Consider the following 17,054-nt stretch of genomic DNA (forward strand, 5'->3'; position numbering starts at 1 on the left):
ACAGCCACTAACAGTGAATACAGAGTCAAATGTCATTCAGCGGCAGGTATGGGTCAGGAGGTAGAGGTTTTACAGTGTCACATGTCATTGAGGAACGGTTAGGGGATAGACACGGAATACAGAGTCACATGTCATTCAGGAGCAGGTAGGGGTTTGAAGGTTGAGGTTAGACAGTGTCAGATGTCATTTAGGAGCAGGTAGGGTTTAGGAGATAGGTGTTAGACAGTTAATACAGTGTCTTATATCATTGAGACTGTTCCTCATGTCATTGAGGAACAGTTAGGGGTTAGACACTGATTACAGTGTCACATGCCTTTTAGGAGAAGGTAGGGGTTAGACAGTAGATACAGAGTCAGATGTAAATCAGGAGCAGGTAGGTGGTGGAGGTAGGGGTTAGACAGTAGATACAGAGTCAGATGTAAATCAGGAGCAGGTAGGTGGTGGAGGTAGGGGTTAGACAGTAGATACAGAGTCGGATGTAAATCATGCAAGCACGCAAGGGTTAGGAGGTATCTTGCTCTTCCTAGGTTGCGTAAAGAAGTGAGGGAATCAAACCCACAACATGTTGGGTTAGAGTTGAACACCTTAATCAACAACACTATAAACCATCCTCAATGAAGTTTTTATTTCAAATGGAAAAAAGCGTGTGGTTCCCGCATAACAATATTTACCGCTAGTCTGTAAATATTGTTATTCAGACCATCTTAAAAAATGCAGAATAAATACACAAAAAGAATAAACTATCTAAGTAAACCAAACATAACTTCAGACAAACATAAACAGTGCAAGCTGATAGTGCTCCGAAGATTTATGAAATAGCACTCTTCTATATAAATGTTGTTTAAATAAAACATATTTAATACAACCTCTAGGATACAGACAGTCCCCGAAAACTCTGCTTCCTCCATGTGGTTTATTAAAGTCCCTTCACGTTTATTGTCTGGTGGGGAGAGCTACAGCGAACTGCTGCTACATTACTTTATCTCATATTCTTGTGTTTTCAAAGATGAGTTTCTGTATTTCTAGATGACTGTGTTTCGATATTCCCAGAAGACTGGATTTCGGTACTCCTAGATGACTGTGTTTCTGTGATGACTGTTTCTGTATTCCTAGATGACTGTGTTTCTCCTAGACGACTGTGTTTCTGTATTCCTAGATGACTGTGTTTCTTTATTCCTGGGTGACTTTGTTTCTCCTAGATGACTGTGTTTCTGTATTCCTAGACTACTGTTTCTGTGTTACTAGAGGACTGTGTTTCCTAGTTGAGTGTGTTCCCGTGTTCCTAGATGAATGTGTTTCTCCTAGATGACTGTGTTTCGGTATTCCTAGATGACTGTGTTTCTGTATTCCTAGGGAGTTCCGGGCAATCCAGGGGAACCAGGACTGAAAGGTGATAAGGTGATCTGATTATGTCTTCCATAGTTTATTCAATAAAGTATATTGTTTTAGAAAGCTATATTATGTATTTATTCTCTCTCAATCTCTCTCTCTCTCTCTCTCTCTCTCTCTCTCTCTCTCTCTCTCTCTCTCTCTCTCTATATATATATATATATATATGGTTGAGGAGTTATATTTCCGCTACTCTGTATGTGAAGGCCTATCTCGACCGTTCAGATCCATGCTAGTAATTATTTTATCAGGAAACACAGAACATGCAACGGTGACAGAATACAGATCTATATATCAATGTTATTAATCTGAGTCTCCATTCAACCTGATTGATTAAAGTGTGTGTGTGTGTGTGTGTGTGTGTGTGTGTGTGTTGGTGTGTGTGTGTGTGTGTGTGTGCGTGTGTGTGTGTTGGTGTGTGTGCATGTGTGTGTGTGTGTGTGTGTGTGTGTGTGTGTGTGTGTGTGTGTGTGTGCGTGCTTCGTTCTCAGGAGGAAGTGGGTATACCCGGCGAGCAGGGTGAACACGGTTTCCAAGGCGACAAGGTACGTTCTCATTTCTTATTCGTCAGAATCGACAAATATTAGCCCTACGACGGCGCCCTCCACGGCCCTGCTCGATGGTTAAGAGGTGGTGTGTTCCCCTTCGTAGGGTATCGTGGGGTTGCCAGGGTTACCGGGACAACGTGGGAAACCTGGATCCCAGGTATGGTCTCACACTGTTCGGAAACACCTGATAATGTTCCACGTCCGCCTTAGCTGAGAGAAAGGTCTTCCGCCAAGTCTCAAAATGAATCTCAAGTCTGATAACGTGCAAGGAAAAACCTGAGTGTCCGTTATTATTCTGCCTAGTGTGAAAATCCCGCAGCCCAAAATATGATAATATTCTTGTTACACTTTGAAAAGATTCTGCCGATGACTTTGCAGGCTTTGTTAACAAAGGTGGGATTAAGTAAAAAGTACTATAAATGTAAATCTGATTCCTGAACACCCCCATATATATATAGATAACAACAGCATCATGAGCTTGTTTGATGAGCTTGTTAAGAGAGGCAGAGAGGCCGATCTCTATCTGTCTGGGCTACTTAACCGGTCCTCCATGACGGATGTTTGTGTGTTCCAGGGGAAACCAGGGGACAGCGGTCCTGCTGGCCTGGCCGGCCCTCCCGGCCCGGAGGTAAGATATTACCCGGGAGGGGAACACGAGTGTATGTTTATATAAATACTCTTCATGAGAGTGTTTCGGAAAACATTCCCGTCTGCTAAATCGGCTCCATTCCCGCAAGGTTGGACCGTAGGCGAAAGCCGGACCCTAATGTTTTCTCCAAAACACAAATCTGAGAAATTACTTTATTGATTTCCACAGAAAGTTGAAGTATTTTTTTCCCTTCACCGTACGAAGCAAGCCTCTCCGCTATTAGGGAGACAGCCTAGCGTGACGGACCCACTTTACTCTGAGATAACCGTCTATTTAAATCTACATCTCAAGTTGATTCAACAGGGGGTTGAATCAACTATTTCCTGGCACTTATTGTATGTTGTGCGTCGGCGTGACGGTGCATTGCTGAATACAGGGAATGGGTTAACCTAAAACCTTGTAAGAGCTTGGCACTTGTTTCTATGAACCTCCTTACTGTACCGACAGCGATATATTGTTGTATCTCCTTCTTTCAACAAATGTACTGATTGTAAGTCGCTTTGGATAAAAGCTAAATGCCCTAAATGTTAATGTAAATGTGAATGGGTCGATTTGAGGACAGAACGGTTCTCATGGTTCACGTTCTCCCTCCTCACTCCAGGGGTTCCCCGGGGATCTCGGCCCACCGGGACACAACGGCCCCGAGGGACCCAAGGTTAGCGTGACCTTTGACCTGTTATCACCCAATCACAGAGCAATGCTTAGCGCTCGCCACCTGAGCTGCAGAGGCCGACGTCATGTTGTGCTCTATCTCTCCCCAGGGTAGGGCCGGGCTCCGAGGGTTACCTGGACCCAGCGGGATCCCTGGACTGGAGGTGAGCTGCTCAGTGGGTCGGACTCTGCGTTATTAAGGGGCATCCGATGCTTTTCGGTCCTTATTAGGGTTGGGAATCACAGAGTACCTCTCGATGCGATACTATACACGATACATGGCCCGCAATATAACATAGCGATACAGTGATTCTGCAATTATCAATGTATTGTTAGTCAATCCTATGATGATACATCACGATTTATTTCTAACGAAGAAGTCAAAATGACAGTGACAAGGTAAAGTGCTAGATTTCGCTCTTTATTCATGGTCCAAACTGAGTTTTCAGTTACTTTTCTTTTGCTAGTTAACTTCCGTTCAAGTTTTCTTCATTCATGTACGGAAATTCTTCTTCTTGTTCTTCAAACAAAGAAAAATATTATATCGATATTAGGCGTCGATATTTTGTCCCACCCCTAGTCCTTCGGCCGATCCGCACACATCCAGCCTTCTGTAACGACGCGGAGGTCGGCGAGAGGTCACGGATGGCGTTGATGAGCAACTCCATCGCCTCTCTCACACAAACACGTTATTCCCCTCCACCTCCTCCTAGGAGCAGGATTATCTTTGGCCACTATTATTTATGTAAATGTATCTTGTTTTTCCATCCTATTAGTGTCCTGCACTTTCTGCTGAATGAATGAGATGATTAAATACATCTTAATTAGCAAACACAAAGATCTTCGTTAGAGAGAGGGAGATGCATTTGGAAACCATTCGGTTCTTCTGAAGCCCTGTGCTGCAGACAACACAAAGAGCATGAACTTTCCGTTCGCTTCTCCTCCATGTCTGCTTTTTTCTAACCTTGTGACTCTTTCGTCTCGTTGCCAGGGTGACGAAGGCCCACCTGGGCCGGCTGGACCATCTGGACCAGAGGTGAGCACCCATTGGATAAGAGGATGTGCGGCTCTCGACCAATTACAGGGTTATCGTGGTTCATGCCTTCCCCCCCAAACTCCATAACATACACACAGTGGGACTGGTGTCTTCGTGTTGATCCCAGCCTCAAAGGAGGGATGCAGCCAGTCTTGTGTGGTGAGATTTTGGCGGGAACATGTTCATTGTTCTCAAGCTATGCTCCGAAACATATGGCGTCCCTCCTATCGCCATGAAGGTCGGTTAGGAAAATTGCTATGCACACAGTGAAGAGAAAGGTCTTGATGTGTGCTAAGGGAGAGACTATGAAGCAACAACAACTTATTCTCTACACACAAGACATAAAGGAGCTGTCCAAAACTTGAATTTGAGATTTGAATCAGTTGGTGAATGGTTATTATTAAGTCTGAAATCTCCAAAAAGTAGACTTCCACCGTTTCACAGTGTTCATCATGTAGCATGTCTTTTGGAGACCAACTAAAGTTAGTCTGTAAAGTTAGCTTTTTGTGTTATGAAACGTATTCACACATTTTACACTATCTTGTTAAATATATCCTTTCACTCATTTGATCAGCTCTTCATAAAACAGTTTTGAAAATAGAGTCGACCGTATACTACGATAAGAACAGCAGGGAGCCAGACAAATGATCAGTCAGACGTCTCCCCCCGGCTGGCTGTGGTTGATCACACCCGGCTCCGAGCTCTCTGGAACCGCGCTCAAAACAAAGCACTAAAGGACCGGGTCGCCTCTCTGAATATCAAGAACCCCTCGGAGCGGGCGTCTCTCTGCCTCTGTGAAGACTTTATGACTTCACCCGTCGTTGAGCTGCTCAAACACAAGGCCTCCGCCACTGCACTGTTTGTCTTTTATTTGGTGTATTTGTACATGTATGTACATATCAGAGCAGAGCTTCACCCCGGACTGTGTGTGTGTGCGGGGTGTCCCCCAGCCGCAGTGCACTGACTGTGTGTCCTCTCCCCCGTCCCCTGTCCCCCGTCCCCGTCCAGGGCAGAGCTGGGAGGCCGGGATTCGGAGGCAGCGCCGGCCCAGACGGTCTCAAGGTCAGGGCCTCGTTAGCATGCGCCGCGGTGGCATCAATGTCACCTCAGTGCGGAACACGGTCTTTTAGGATAATGCATTAAGTGAATGTGTGTAAATGAGATGTTAATTCCCCCCGTTGCGCCCAGGGGGAACGGGGCTCTGAGCACATTTCCACTCATTTGAACTTAAGCAGGAAGGCGTGAATACGTTGGCGATATGCTAATGAGGTCCTCCCACACAGGGGGAGACGGGCGTAAGTGGCGAGGTCGGAGCGCACGGAGAGAAGGTAGAATACTTTTTATTAACACTCGCTCCCTCGTGGTCATGCTTTGTCTTTGTGTTTTATCAGTCCTCCAGTGTGTGTGTGTGTGTGTGTGTGTGTGTGTGTGTGTGTGTGTGTGTGTGTGCGTGCATAAGAGAGTGTGTGTGTGTGTGTGTGTGTGTTTCGGTTAGCGAGTACATTTGTAGGCGTCAGTGTGTGTCTGTGTGTATTTGTGGGTGTCATGTGTGCACCTGTGTACACATGTGTGTGTGTGTGCATGTTTGAGGGACTTTGTGTGTGTTTGTGCTTTGCTCTCTGAAGCTGTGTTTGTGTTTGGGCTCCGGTTGACGGTAATGCGGCGTGTGTGCACATCTCTATGTTGAATTTCGTCTGCATGTAAAAGATAAATAATGTCACAGCTTAGCATTGAGCACGGCTCGCTCATGAGTAGGTTTCCATGAGCGAGATACCTCACCCTCACTGATCCCCAAAGGCTGGCTGTCGCCTTGACTGGCTACGGGTGCATGAATGGGTGACTGAACAGGTATATGAATGAGTGAATGAATGAGTGTATGAATGGGTGAATATGAGCCACTGATTGTGAAGTGTTGAAGTGTGAAGCGCTATATAAACACATTCAAACATGACCTCTCTCTCTCTCTCTCCTCGTGTCAAACCAGGGGCCACCTGGGTTCCTGGGGCCCGTGGGGGAGCCAGGCATCGCTGGAGAAAAGGTAAGCATGCCGTGAACCGTGCAGGTCATGGTTGCAGTGGTGGTGGTGCTTGGGGTGGTGGTGGTGGTGGTGGTGGTGGTGGTGGTGGTGGTGGTGGTGGGGTGGTGGTGGTGGAGGTGGTGGTGGAGGTGGTGCTTGGGGTGGTGGTGGTGGAGGTGGTGTTTGGGGTGGTGGTGGTAGTGCTTGGGGTGGTGGTGGTGGTGGCGGCAGGTGGTGCTTGGGGTGGTGGTGGCGGCGGTGGCGGTGGTGCTTGGGGTGGTGGTGATGGTGACGGTGGTGCTTGGGGTGGTGGTGGTGGCGGTGGTGGTGGGGGTGATGGTGGTGGTGGTGGTGGCGGTGGTGCTTGGGGTGGTGGTGATGGTGGCGGTGGTGCTTGGGGTGGTGGTGGTGCTTGGGGTGGTGGTGGTGATGGTGGTGGTGGTGCTTGGGGTGGTGGTGGTGCTTGGGGTGGTGGTGGTGGTGGTGGTGGCGGTGGTGCTTGGGGCGGTGGTGCTTGGGGGGGTGGTGGGGGTGGTTGTGGTGGTGGTGCTTGTGGGGGTGGTGCTTGTGGGGGTGGTGGTGGTGGTGGTGGTGGTGGTGGTGGTGGTGGTGGTGGCGACGGCGGTGGCGGCGGAACACGAGGTGGTGTTGGTGGAGTATGAGATGTGTGACGCTGCGTGACTCGGCTCCTGACGATGACCTCCTCTTCCTCTCCTCTTCCTCAGGGCGAGCGAGGGGAGGTGGGAGATCCCGGACCGCAGGGGGTGAAGGGAGCGACGGTAAGGCGCTGGTCTGGACCGCAGCCCTCCTACCACTGGGGGGCGCTCTGGCAGCATTTGTGGTCAAGTTATGATGATGATGATGATGATGATGATGATGATGATGAAGATGGTTAGGATGAGGATGATGATGATGGCAGGGAGGATGTGATGAAGAGGATGGAGATGAGGAGGAGAATGATGATGATGGTGAGGATGAGGATGATGGTGTTGAGGATGAGATGAGGATGATGATGATGTTGATGATGATGTGATGGTGAGGAGGATAATGAAGATGATGATGATGATGATAATGTGTTAGTGTTCTGTGATAATGAGAATGATAAAAACGGAATGGCATATACGTTATGAAACGGTACTAAGTTAAACAGGAGCCAATAAGAAGGTTTGTGTTGGATTAGTAAGGTGGCTGTCTCTAGAGGAGGAGATTTATTGATCCATGATGGGATGTCGCATGGCAAACGGCCGAACAGGATGTGGCTTCAGTGAGAATACAGATGTTAACATCTTCCAGCTGGGGAGGAGAGTCAGGGAATCATGTTTAGGTGCAGTCAGCAATGCATACAAAAAGGCTTGCTAAACAAACCAGTTCTTGAAGTAAATAAGGTTATTTAGGTGAGACACACGGCACGACCGGCGGCATGTGGCTCAGGAGGGAGAGCGGGTTGGCTGGTCACCGGAAGGTTGCCAGTTCGATCCCAGGCTCCTCCTAGCTAGAGTGCCGAGGTGTCGCTGAGCAAGACGCCTCACCCTAACTGCTCCCGACGAGCTGGCTGTCACCCTGCATGGTTGACACCGCCGTCGGTGTGTGAATGCAATATTCTAAGTGCTTTGAGTGGCCACTGCTGAGAAAAAAGCGCTGTATAAATGCAGTCCATTTACCATTTACTAGATATTAAAAGTGATTTGACCGCATCGTATTCACTGCAGCAGACTGAAGAGTGTCCTCTGTCCCCCTCAGGGTCATCCTGGCTCCCCTGGACAGAGGGGATCCCCCGGAGAGCAAGGCTTCCCAGTGGGTGAACCGTCTCATTGGGGACCCCCCCCCCCCCCCCCCCCAGCCCTCCGGCTGGTCTCTACGGTTCAGCGCCGAGCCGCCCTTCCACCCTGCTTGCTATTCTTCCTCTCGTCTCCGTGTTGTGTGACCCTGTGCACTCACAAAGCTGTTTGGGTTTTCATTTATTTTTCTCCTTCATCTTTCTCGCTCGCTCGCTTTGATGCTTTCTTGTTTGTTGCAATTCTGAAGATTTGTTCACATGAAAGCAGGAAGTGTTCCTTGGTGAGTTTTAGTCGATGTTGACGTCCAGAGGAATAAGACTGAGGCTTCTTCCGCTCTTAAGCTGAACCTGAGTGTCGTGCAAAACTGGATGAAAGTGCACGGCCCACTTTTTTAAAAAACAGATGCATGAAAAATGCATGAGCCAGAAGTTGGACGACAGGAAGCATCGGTCTCTCATCGATTTCTCCCCATCGTTGCTTTAGGGCCGTCCTGGTTCTCAGGGATCCATTGGTGTCCGAGGACCCAAAGGACTCAGGGTAAGAAACATTATTTTGTTTGTTTTTGTTATCATTTAGCAGGCTGGTGGAATAGTTAAGGAGTTTGATCCCCCCCACCGCCTGGCTTCCGTGATGGCTACCCCCTTCTCCCTTAACGACATGTTTCTGAAGTCCAAGTGAGTGGCTCTGGGTGAAAGCCTCTGCTGAAGTACTACTACCTAGTTGTACTCGTTAATAATTGAGAGTATTAATTTGTTCACACATGGTCACTTAGCTATCGGCTATCCGCAAACACAAAAAAACCTGTCTGCTTTGTATGTGTGAAGGCGAATCTTAATAGCGTTCTAAACTATCGTTAGGGGGCGTGTCGAGGGGTGAAAATCTTTAAAGCAAATGAGCTCAGGAGAAACGGACTCTGTCGTAAACCTCGCTTCAGCGCTTCAGACAACACCCCGCCGCTCCTGTACCCTGAAATATATGACCACGGCGGTGTCTTTAAAACAGCCGTAAATCCAACGCTAGCCAGGCTTCTCCGAAACGTCTGCGTCCGACCCTGCGTCAACAGCCCTCGGCCACGCCGGGGTTTTGGGTCTGAATGAATTATTGATCTTACACGAGTAAGTGGTGTAATTAAGCTATTTCATCTTGTGGATGGCTTTTATATGGGTCCGTTGACATCATGGGAAGATACCCATTTCGGATTTAATAACTATAATTGCTTAAAATTGCATGACGACCTTTTGAAAGCCAAATTTAGAGCTATTAACAACACACCCACGTCTAACCAAAAAGTATTTTTTGTTGCGGAACAAAGAACTACTACAAACAATACAATCCTATATTCAACATAAGGATGTGTATTTTCTTATGAAGACCGAATAAAGATAAACTAAACACATCATTTCAGCAGAATGCCGATCTTTGGCACTCTATCGGTCCTATAACATCATCACAGTCTCCGAAGACTCTTGTTTGTGAATAACTGTTATGTCTGATATACAGCAGACATACAGCGCATTAAGGTAGAAATACATCTAAAGCACAAGTCTCCTTTAATAAAACCCCACAGTGGTCGGTAGCGGTCTGACGACAGCGCCCAAACAGTAACATGACTAATTTGTAAGCGGCGTTGAGGGTTGACAGACTACATGGTGTGCTTACTTTTGGGCTCGATGTACGAGTGCTTGGCTAAACAAGCCTCGTAAGCTTCCATGGCTTTCATGTTCGGTGGGAAGCCTCTGTGAAGCCACTGTTTGGCTTAATTTGAGAGGCGAGGATGAGTCAGCAGAATGCTCCAGACCAAGCCATGACCTTTCCAGAAGGGACCAGGCTTCACTGTACAATATCTTCAGTGTGCAGGCGCCAAATACCGCAGTCTTGTCTTGTGGGATCATGGAAATGGAGTGATGGAGAGTATTGGATGAAGAAAATAAATATGTTCTTCTTCTGTGTTCTTCCTTAGGGTCTATACTGTGTCCATTTATTTTGACGTTATTAATAACGTCACCCCCTAACCTTTGTTACTCCAAAGGGCAAGGAAATCTTCCCAAACATCAGGGGAAAATAAGAATCCTTGACTTTTACTTGCCCTTCCCCAGTTTGAATTGTTGTTTGCTTCGTACACGATATGAAAGCGACTCTACACAGAAAACATGGTTATTGCTGACCAGTTTCTCCCTAATATGGTACAGATCAATTAAGGGCTGTGATTGATGAGGCAGACTGAGAGGAAAAATGGCTGTGGTGACCAATCAGATGTTGGCTAATGTTCAGTTGGGGAGAGGAGGGGAGCTCTAGTCTATTGGCGCAAAGAGTGTCCTTACCAAGGCTTATTCAATGCACTTGTAAGCAACGAAGACCGTATCAATTATCATATCATATAATGTCATTATTCGGATCACACTTTCCAACACACTTTGAGAGTTTGCATGATATCTATAGTTAGTGTTATGTGCTTCAAGTAAGTAAAAGAGCTCCGAGAGAAATGTACTAATCCCTCCGTCATTGTTCACAGGGCCCTGTGGGTCCATACGGGCTCCAGGGAGGGAAAGGTTCTGCTGGAGTCATGGTAAGGAGGAGGTCAACAGCTACTAAGCTAAAACGTTGACTTCATCATTTATAGTCCATACCTTTCAATGAATGTGTCATATATGTATGACTCTACTACCTTGTTTTGCTATTTATGATTGTTTCAAAATGTGATGAGTCAGTTTATGTATTGAATCAGTTGATGTATTGATAATGTTTTGGCAATGAATGTAAAATGAATATGTGGTAATGAGCTCGAGATTTGAATGACTTCACTGATCACGGCGACCACACATTTGATATGTTGTTATTATGAATAAATAATAAAAACATTATATCTCACTGTGATAAATCACAGCACTCACTTTTGTACATTCATCCATAAAGATGCTTTGAATTCGATGTATTTAGCTCGTTACTTTACTCAGGGCTTTATATTCCCATAAATACCCAGCCTTCAAACTGAAGTTGTTATGAGGACATAATGGGGGACATAACCAATGTTTTGGGGGGACGTGAAAGGACTGCTTCTGTTGGTTGTTCTTGTAGGGCCTGGATGGTCCACCCGGAAAACCTGGGTTCCCTGGACAGATGGTGAGAATAGTCTCCTCATCACTCTATCCATCAGTAGCCTATTTTAAAGCTGCACTATGCACATTCTCCTGTTAGCGCACTCTTGTGGTTGGAGTTGTTGCTATAACGGTTGTCTGGAAATTTGGATGCTTCTTCGTGACGTCAAGACTTTATTTACCATGGAAACCATGACAGATTCATTCTTTCAAGCCAGGAACCACTGGGATCTTTTCTGAACCTTTTAAACCTTATTAAAATCAGAAAAATACAAACTCTACATGAACAAATACCACATGACAGGTAGCACACATCCTATGCTATGAAGCTAGCGTCAAAGTTTCCATAGGTGGGGGCAAAAGTTGACCAGAATGAAACGATTCATAGAAAATGATTCCCTGGATGCATCGACTCATTGTTTTATTCTCGAGGAACGTTCTAGGTCAGACATTTCTTAATGGAGTCAATGGCTGCAGTATAAAAGGTTGCATAGTGCAGATTAAACATCATTTGTGTAGACATGTCTTAAGCCTCCACCATAATTCATAAGTTATTACTGTGTCTGTCTGCTGTTCTGCCAAAGGGGAAGATCGGCGAGCGAGGAGAATCTGGACCGAAGGGATTTCCAGTAAGTGATGCAGTTCTTTTGTGGATTAGTCGCAGCTGATTTTGGGATGAGAATGTCTATGACATGGCTTTAAATCCCAATCAATCGTCGGCGCTGTGTGTGGTCTAAACGGTTGATGTTTCCTCCCAGGGTATCCAGGGACCATCAGGACCTCCTGGTGCCAAGGGCTTTGCAGGAGAGCCAGTAAGTTTCCAGACACCCAGCTGTCGGCAGGCTGGCCTCCCTCATTGGAGGAGATCCTGATACTTGAGACCACCATTGGAGAGAATGTTTGAGAAGCCCTCCCTTCCAAACGTTCTTACCCGTTCCTCCTCTACTGTCTGTTTTTTTGGATCTGGGCTCCCATTGTTTCTCATAAAAAAGCATTAACAGTAGCTCCAAAAGTCTTGCCTGCTCACAACCACCACAGACCTTTCCTTGTCGCCAGTTCCTCAGCTTGACAACATCTTAATCACTGCTGGATCCTCCCAATCCCTCAGAATACTGCTCGCTTGAAGAGCCCAGAGAGAGAGAGAGAGAGAGAGAGAGAGAGAGAGAGAGAGAGAGAGAGAGAGAGAGAGAGAGAGAGAGAGAGAGAGAGAGAGAGAGAGAGAGAGAGAGAGAGAGAGAGAGAGAGAGAGAGAGAGAGATTAATCCTTTTTCCCCCATTCTGTCCAAGATCTACAATGGGATGAATCAGACTCAACTTGATTTACACCGTCCACTTCCTGCAAAGGCAGATTTATCGTAGCCTGACTGTATCTCCATAACAGAATGCCTTTTACTATGTCCCACTGAAACGTCGGCCCAATTACCCCCGGGCGTCCCACCGCCTGGATAAAGCTACACCTCACAATCCATACCGGCTCAATGCCATTCTGCGCTCTTTTCTACTTTTTCTTTTGAACAACCGAAGATGTTTGTCCCAGATATGTGAACGCTGCCGACCATTATTCTGTTATTGATGCCTCTTCTCTGCCTCCAGGGGCCGGCGGGGCCCGCTGGATCGACGGGGCCTCTCGGAGACATGGGACCAAAGGTGAGTTTCATCACCTGTCAGCCTCGTGTGAGTCCCGCCCGCCTCACTGTGTAGTTAATATTGAGCTGGATTCGCTCGCCTTTGAAAAGCCTCCTGTGTGTGTCTGTGACAGGGACCGCTGGGGAGGGCAGGGGCGAGCGGGCTGCCTGGTGATCCTGGAGAGAAGGTCTGTATCGCTCTGTACTCCCTTTATTCACATGAAGTCATTTAGTCAGAGGCAGCAGCCAAACACTCTCACAAGCTCGGCTGAAAACAATCAAAGCTTAAAGTAAAAATTGGAACCGCTAGCAAAACAAAGTGAAAGTGCTGCTGTGCCTGCCATAGAAATACTTATTGGTATTGTTAGCGCCAACAATCGTGGTGTCTACCAAGTGTCTGCTGAGTGGATTCCACACTTCAAAGTGCTGTCCAAATTACACCACAACCAGCACAACTGTTCTGCTATGAATCCAGAGACAGCCATACAAATGGGCCGCAGGATACACAAACCGTTATGAGGAGATGTCTGGTAGTTGACAAAGTTGCTGTGTTGTTGTTGTTGTTGATGTTCTTCTGTCTGGCAGGGGGCCCCGGGTCCCATCGGAAGCCCGGGAGAGCTGGGCCTGATGGGTCAGAGGGTAAGTAGTACACCCATCACTGACTCACCGCAGACCCAGAAGTCTCTCTTTAATGTGCTTATGCATATTCCCTCTCACTTTGGCACGGCATTTTATGTCAACCAGCGGAATAATTAGCCAGGCCCGAGTGGCCACCCTCCTCTTCAAACGAGCTCATCAAAGTGTTCTCTTATTTATGCTGTAAACCCATAAAAGCTCTTGTTACAGTCGTTATGGTTTCCTTCTGCCAGGGGGAGGCTGGAGTGTACGGTGAGGTTGGAGCAAGCGGACCTGACGGAGTCAAGGTAGGGAGGATGGAAACCTCTGGGCGACGGATGACTGACACCCCACTGACATCACCGTACACAGTGTGACCCGCTGTTGGGTTTCAAATTAAGTTTCCTGAGTCAAACTTAATTTTGTAAATGTTGACAACTGACAACCAAAAGGCACCATTGAAGGTAAAGCGTGTAGAATTGAGTGGCATCAAGCGGATTGAACTGGGCAGAGAGGAAATGCAATATTCATAATTATGCATTTCTGTTTTTGTAAACCTTAGAATGAGCCCTTTGTGTGTACATAGGGGGCGGGTTCTCATCCATGCAGCCCGCCATGTTTCTACGGTAGCCCAGAATGGACAAACGGCTCTAGAGAGGACATGTTTTTAAGTTTTAATCATATTCGTTGTCTAATTTGTAAGCTATGAACTATAGTTTTACAGACTAAATAACTAAATACAATTGATAAATCTATCAGGAAACCTCTTCAACTGTTGGCTACTTGATGCTGTCGTACACGATGAGATCCTTTTGGAATCACCTACTGGCACCTTATAGACCAGTTAAGACATCTACGTTGTATGAAAGCAAGGGGTGAGGTGGGGATTCAGTTGGTGGCAATCTGGAACCTCACCACTAGAGGCCACTAAATCCTAAGCACTGCAACTTTAAGGTCTACACTGTGAATGTGTACCTGATGAACTGAGCTGCTCATCAATCCAATTCAAGTCATACTGCCTGTGAGCCTTGAGCTAAATTGGACCAGCGTTCTGTTGACTTTTGAGTGAAAACAGACAGTGTCTCTATTCTAGGAGATCTGCTGTCTGGCAAGCATTGCGGGATAATTATTTTTTTTAACAGCAGCAAGGAAAAAAGCCTGACTGTCATTCAGAGCCAAGCTTCATGAAGCATGGCAGACAGACCCACAAACAGCTTTTGGCTGAGATTGTCGGTTACAAGGCCTAGACTGAAGCACAGAGTACAGCAGGAGATGGGTCTCAGATTAACGAGTTCACTGTCTACAGGAGGGTTTGTCATTCTGGGTTAGATGCTACATTTAGCCTGTCGCCAGTCTAGATTACTACTCCAGGGGTGTGGGGCTATTGTAGCTAGCTGATGTTAAACGCCCACCAACCACAAAATAGGGTTACGATCGACTGTGTTTACGATGGTTATTTCTCAGCGAGAGAAATCGTTACAACGCATTCCTGGTGGTCTGGCTTCAGTTAAAGTCCTGGGGAGAAAACTAATCAGGGCAACCAAGTGACACCTGAAGAAGTGTACCTGTACATTTAGTGTACAGGGTACAGGTATCACTTATCACTCTTTAATACTCTTTAAATACCAGCATTGCTCTAGTATTGTATTGTAAGTATTTTATTAGGTTATGAGTATTTTAAGTGCAGTGTGCCAATAAATAAATAAGCTCATAGATACCTAAAATCACAAGAAACAATTGAAAAAACTTTTCTTTGGTCTCTGTGTTTGTGTTTTTGTGAATATTTTTAAATTGTCTCAATAAATCAATGAATAATCTAGAATAATCTAGGTTTCATGGTTGCTCACCGGTGCCTCTCACTTTACGTCACCAGGGCGAGGCGGGCGACGTGGGGGCCGAAGGGGCCCAGGGAGAGAGGGGTCTGTTGGGCACCAAGGGGAAGGAGGGCCCCCCCGGGGCTCCTGGCCTGGTGGGGGTGAGGGTGAGTCACTGCGCACATCTTCACGTTGCCTGGCAACAAAAAACACAACAACACAGCGCTGTGTCTGTGTGCCAACCACCTGCTGTTCCTTCACTAGGGTCAAGAGGGTAAACCTGGAACAATCGGCCAACGAGGAAAAGCTGGAGACAAGGTTTGTCAAGCTGCAGTCACTTTCCTCCACAGATCATATTTGACTTCCCCTACTCGTGTCAAGATGGCGTCTCATGCGCATGAGGGTTTAATCGCCCGTGACGGTAAACAAACCATGAAGTCACCTCTGTAGGGACTCAGGGAGGAGTCAAAACACAAAACACAAAACGCAGAGCACGCAAAAGTGGAAACCCCTTCATCGTGAGGTATTTTTTTAGGAGTTGTCCGAAGCAAGCAAAGGGTCTGGGCCCTCACGGTGCGCCTGCTCCTCTGTTCTCTCTCCAGGGAAGCCAGGGCCCCCAGGGCCCGCTGGGCGAGACGGGGCCCGTGGGGGGGCAGGGCGAGCCGGGCCACGTCGGACCCAAGGGTGCCAGGGGAACCATAGGACCCACGGTAGGCACCATACGCACTAAAGATACGTTTCATGGTGCTAACGCTAACGCTAACGCTAACGCTAACAACACCGGGGCTAATGATCCGCTCCCTGCAGGGGGCCCCAGGCAGGATGGGGCCACAAGGGACTCCGGGAGTGGCCGGGTATGAGGTGAGATGGTCCACACGCTGCACACATTCAGAAGGGATAAGGCTGCAGACCAGCCTGCCAGACCCAGAGATCCATCGTGGAAATGAGATAAATCTCGTGAAAAAACTAGGTTTAAATCTTCTCGAATGGAATGCAGACCAAAAAAACGCTGGGAGTAGCTTATAGCTCGATGAATGCTCTTCTGAAGACAGCTCTTTTGGCCAGCAACCCATTGTACTTTGTGGTCAGTTCGAACCCATTTGCATCATCCCCAAGTCGATGCAGAGTCGGCATGGTTAATTGTTATCCGTAACCCAATCCCTCTTACGGCCTTTATTCAACGACTGCAATCGCTTGCTCTATTCCCCCACTGAACCGTGTCCTGTGTTGTCCTTCCAACAGGGACACAGAGGAGCCCAGGGCCCGGTAGGCCCGCCTGGACCAAAAGGTGAAAAGGTACACACTCCTTACATGCGTTGATCGGGGCCCTAATCGCTCATGAGAGCTTAATTGGCTGCGTGTTTTATACAGGAACGGGTGGTTTTGCATTAGCGGTGACATTTTCCTCACATTTAAAAACAGTTTTGCAGCACAGTCCCCGCCGTATTGTTTTGACAGATTGGAGTCATTGTTGCATAGCTAATGAGGTTCTGGGCTTCTGTAAGTATTCGCTAAGAAACTCCTTATCTGAGCAGTAATAAGGGCGCAGGCCAAGGCTCATTAACACTTGAAATGTCATCGTATGCAATTAGGCACCTGGATCCCCCTGCATCCTCTCTCTGCTCTTTTCTGGTTCATCATATTCAGCCAAGAGGACTTGAATAGTACAAGAAATAGTTTTGTCTAAATAATCATCTCCCTGGCTCTGTGTGGGGATCGATAAAGTGCTGTAGTGACTGCTGTAATGGATAAAGCAATAGCTGCCGGTGTGAACAAGCTGAATCGGAGCCAAAGAAAAGCTTATCGGGATATCTAGAAGTGTGTGATTGTTTCGGAG

At 47.1% G+C, this 17,054-nt stretch overlaps 2 protein-coding genes across 2 annotated transcripts in view; one reads left to right on the plus strand and one right to left on the minus strand.

Annotated features, from left to right (window-relative positions):
- The window catches only part of si:ch73-29c22.1 (kelch-like protein diablo), a 242,530-nt gene that overhangs the window by 67,779 nt on the left and 157,697 nt on the right, over positions 1-17,054 (minus strand). The window lies entirely within an intron of this gene.
- LOC130392359 (collagen alpha-1(XXVII) chain B-like) overlaps positions 1-17,054 on the plus strand; it is a 59,855-nt gene that overhangs the window by 31,072 nt on the left and 11,729 nt on the right. The window contains exons 13-38 of the mRNA XM_056602847.1: positions 1,354-1,398; positions 1,881-1,934; positions 2,041-2,094; positions 2,512-2,565; positions 3,188-3,241; positions 3,348-3,401; positions 4,229-4,273; positions 5,282-5,335; positions 5,557-5,601; positions 6,258-6,311; positions 7,016-7,069; positions 8,031-8,084; positions 8,552-8,605; positions 10,581-10,634; positions 11,144-11,188; positions 11,748-11,792; positions 11,922-11,975; positions 12,757-12,810; positions 12,923-12,976; positions 13,374-13,427; positions 13,658-13,711; positions 15,277-15,384; positions 15,482-15,535; positions 15,820-15,927; positions 16,025-16,078; positions 16,460-16,513. Of these exons, the coding sequence (XP_056458822.1) occupies positions 1,354-1,398; positions 1,881-1,934; positions 2,041-2,094; positions 2,512-2,565; positions 3,188-3,241; positions 3,348-3,401; positions 4,229-4,273; positions 5,282-5,335; positions 5,557-5,601; positions 6,258-6,311; positions 7,016-7,069; positions 8,031-8,084; positions 8,552-8,605; positions 10,581-10,634; positions 11,144-11,188; positions 11,748-11,792; positions 11,922-11,975; positions 12,757-12,810; positions 12,923-12,976; positions 13,374-13,427; positions 13,658-13,711; positions 15,277-15,384; positions 15,482-15,535; positions 15,820-15,927; positions 16,025-16,078; positions 16,460-16,513 (1,467 nt within the window). The remainder of the gene's footprint in view (positions 1-1,353; positions 1,399-1,880; positions 1,935-2,040; positions 2,095-2,511; positions 2,566-3,187; positions 3,242-3,347; positions 3,402-4,228; positions 4,274-5,281; positions 5,336-5,556; positions 5,602-6,257; positions 6,312-7,015; positions 7,070-8,030; positions 8,085-8,551; positions 8,606-10,580; positions 10,635-11,143; positions 11,189-11,747; positions 11,793-11,921; positions 11,976-12,756; positions 12,811-12,922; positions 12,977-13,373; positions 13,428-13,657; positions 13,712-15,276; positions 15,385-15,481; positions 15,536-15,819; positions 15,928-16,024; positions 16,079-16,459; positions 16,514-17,054) is intronic.

This window comes from Gadus chalcogrammus, chromosome 11 (assembly GCF_026213295.1).
Source record: "Gadus chalcogrammus isolate NIFS_2021 chromosome 11, NIFS_Gcha_1.0, whole genome shotgun sequence".
In the NCBI taxonomy this organism is placed as follows: Eukaryota; Metazoa; Chordata; class Actinopteri; order Gadiformes; family Gadidae; genus Gadus; species Gadus chalcogrammus.